Raw genomic sequence first — 2,433 nt, forward strand, 5'->3', positions numbered from 1 at the left:
GGGAGGAGGAGGGAGGGAGGGAGGGAGGGAGGGAGGGAGGGGGGAGGAGAGGGAGGGAGGGAGGGAAGGAGGGGAGGGAGAGAAAGAAAAAGAGAGAAAAAAAAACTGAAACACACAATAATATTGCAGTCTTGATCCTGAGGCAACAACAAAAATACTGATGATATAATAAAATAATAATGATGTAATAAAATAGTAATATAATAAAATAATAATAATAATATAATAAAATAATAACATAATAATATAGTAAAATAATAATGATGTAATAAATAGTAATATAATAAAATAATAATATAATAATATAATAAAATAATAATGATGTAATAAAATAGTAATATAATAAAATAATAATAATATAATAATAATATAATAAAATAATAACATAATAATATAATAAAATGATAATAAAATAATAATAATATAATAATAATATAATAATAATAAAATAATAACATAAAAAATAATAACATAATAATATAATAAAATAATAACATAATAATATAATAAAATAATAATAATATATATAATAATAATAAATAATAATATAATAATAATATAATAATAATATCATAATAATAAAATAATAACATAATAAAATAATAACATAATAATATAATAAAATAATAATATAATAATCTAATAAAATAATAATACTATAATACAATAATAAAATAACAATAACCTAATAAAATAATAATAGAATAAAATAATAATAACAATATCATAATAAAATAATAATGCAATGAAATAATAATAATAATAATAATAATAGTATTCAAACCACCGCTTTTAATGCAAAATATCATTTGCAGACATCCCTTTGAACCAAAAATCATTTGCTATAAGACAGACACAAACCTTCCCCCCCACACACTCTCCTCTCTCCCTCCTTCCCTCTCTCTCTCTCTCCCTCTCTCCCTCTCTCTCTCCTTCCTTCCCTCTCGGGGTCGAATTCATTTAATTTCACAGAGACATCGACGTGAAAATCGAGAAGTAAACAGTACGTGAGCTGAGCAGGACCTGACTTTGTGTGATTCTTTTATTTTATTTTATTTTAATTGCTGCTGCTGCTGCTGCTGCTGCATGTCTGTCTGCAGATGTATTTCTTTTTTATTTGGGGGGGGGAGAGAGAGGGAGGGGATTTTATATTAAAAAATAAGCAGGAAAAAAAACCACACACACACACACACACACAAACACACACAATAATATGATTTACCAGATTGCATTCGTCGACTTGTCCCTTTGTCATGTTGGACAACGTCTCTCAACCACTGGATTCCCATTGCAACATCTTCTACAACACTCACTGTGTGTACAGTGTGTCTGTCCCTCCAGTCTCCTCTCCTCGTCCTCTCGCATTCGTCAGTCGGTCATTCATCAGCCAGTGTGTGTGTGTGTGTGTGTGTGTGTGTCAGTGTGGGGAGTGTGTCAGTGTGTGTGGGAGTGTCAGTGTGTGTGTGTGTGTGTCAGTGTGTGTGTGTGGGAGTGTCAGTGTGTGTGTGTGTGGGGTGTCACTGTGGGTGTGTGTGTGTCACTGTGTGTGTAGGTGTGTGTCTGTGTGTCAGTGTGTGTGGTGTGTGTGTGTGTGTGTGTCACTGTGTGTGTGAGAGTGTCAGTGTCTCTGTGTGGTCAGTGTGTGTGTCACTGTGTGAGTGTGTGTGTGAGTGTGTCAGTGTTCTGTGTGTCAGTGTGTGTGTGTCAGTGGTGTGTGTGTGTCAGTGTGTGTGTCACTGTGTGAGTGTGTGTGTGAGTGTGTCAGTGTCTCTGTGTGGTCAGTGTGTGTGATTGTGTCAGTGTGTGGGTGAGTGTGTCAGTGTCTGTGTGTCAGTGTGTGACCACTGCTGCTTCAGCTCCAAATGTGATGGCTTTGCTTTACCCAACACTTGCTTTCCCTGAAAATTACCCACTCTTAGCCTCTCTCTCTCTCTCTCTTCTCTTTCTCTGTCTCTCTCATGGGACTCACACGTTTACGCAAGATGCATTTTTAACCTTGTATTTCCACCCCCCCCCCCCCCCACCCCCCCCCACACACACACCCCATCACCACCTCTCTCTCTCACCACACACACACACCCCCACCCCCACCCCCAGTGTTAGGAGATCCTGTCTTGAGTGAATTTACCTGTGGATTGCACTCTCCTCAACTCTGATGTAAGGGAAGAAATTTATGGCTTGTCAAGGAAGAACAGAGACACACATATAAACACACACACAACAACACACACACACACACACACACACAACCACACACACACACAACCACACACACACACACACACACACAATATTTGCCTAATAATGAATCCCTGCAGCATTGCTGGTTGCTAAACGCTATGCAGAGAATAACTCGATCCTTCTCTTGAAGCTAAATCGCTGGCGTTTGGCAAATGAATGTGGAATATTTCAGACACCTGGAATAATAAGATT

The 2,433-nt window shown here is 37.0% G+C and overlaps 1 protein-coding gene across 1 annotated transcript in view; it reads right to left on the reverse strand.

The window, feature by feature from the left end:
* The window catches only part of LOC103187000 (regulator of G-protein signaling 7-binding protein), an 8,106-nt gene extending 6,694 nt beyond the window's left edge, over positions 1 to 1,412 (reverse strand). The window contains exon 1 of the mRNA XM_042344062.1: positions 1,223 to 1,412. Coding sequence (XP_042199996.1) covers positions 1,223 to 1,255 — 33 coding nt within the window. The 5' untranslated portion in view covers positions 1,256 to 1,412. The remainder of the gene's footprint in view (positions 1 to 1,222) is intronic.
* Positions 1,413 to 2,433: the final 1,021 nt, after the last annotated feature.

Source organism: Callorhinchus milii, unplaced genomic scaffold (genome assembly GCF_018977255.1).
Source record: "Callorhinchus milii isolate IMCB2004 unplaced genomic scaffold, IMCB_Cmil_1.0 Scaffold26, whole genome shotgun sequence".
NCBI classification, from domain to species: Eukaryota; Metazoa; Chordata; class Chondrichthyes; order Chimaeriformes; family Callorhinchidae; genus Callorhinchus; species Callorhinchus milii.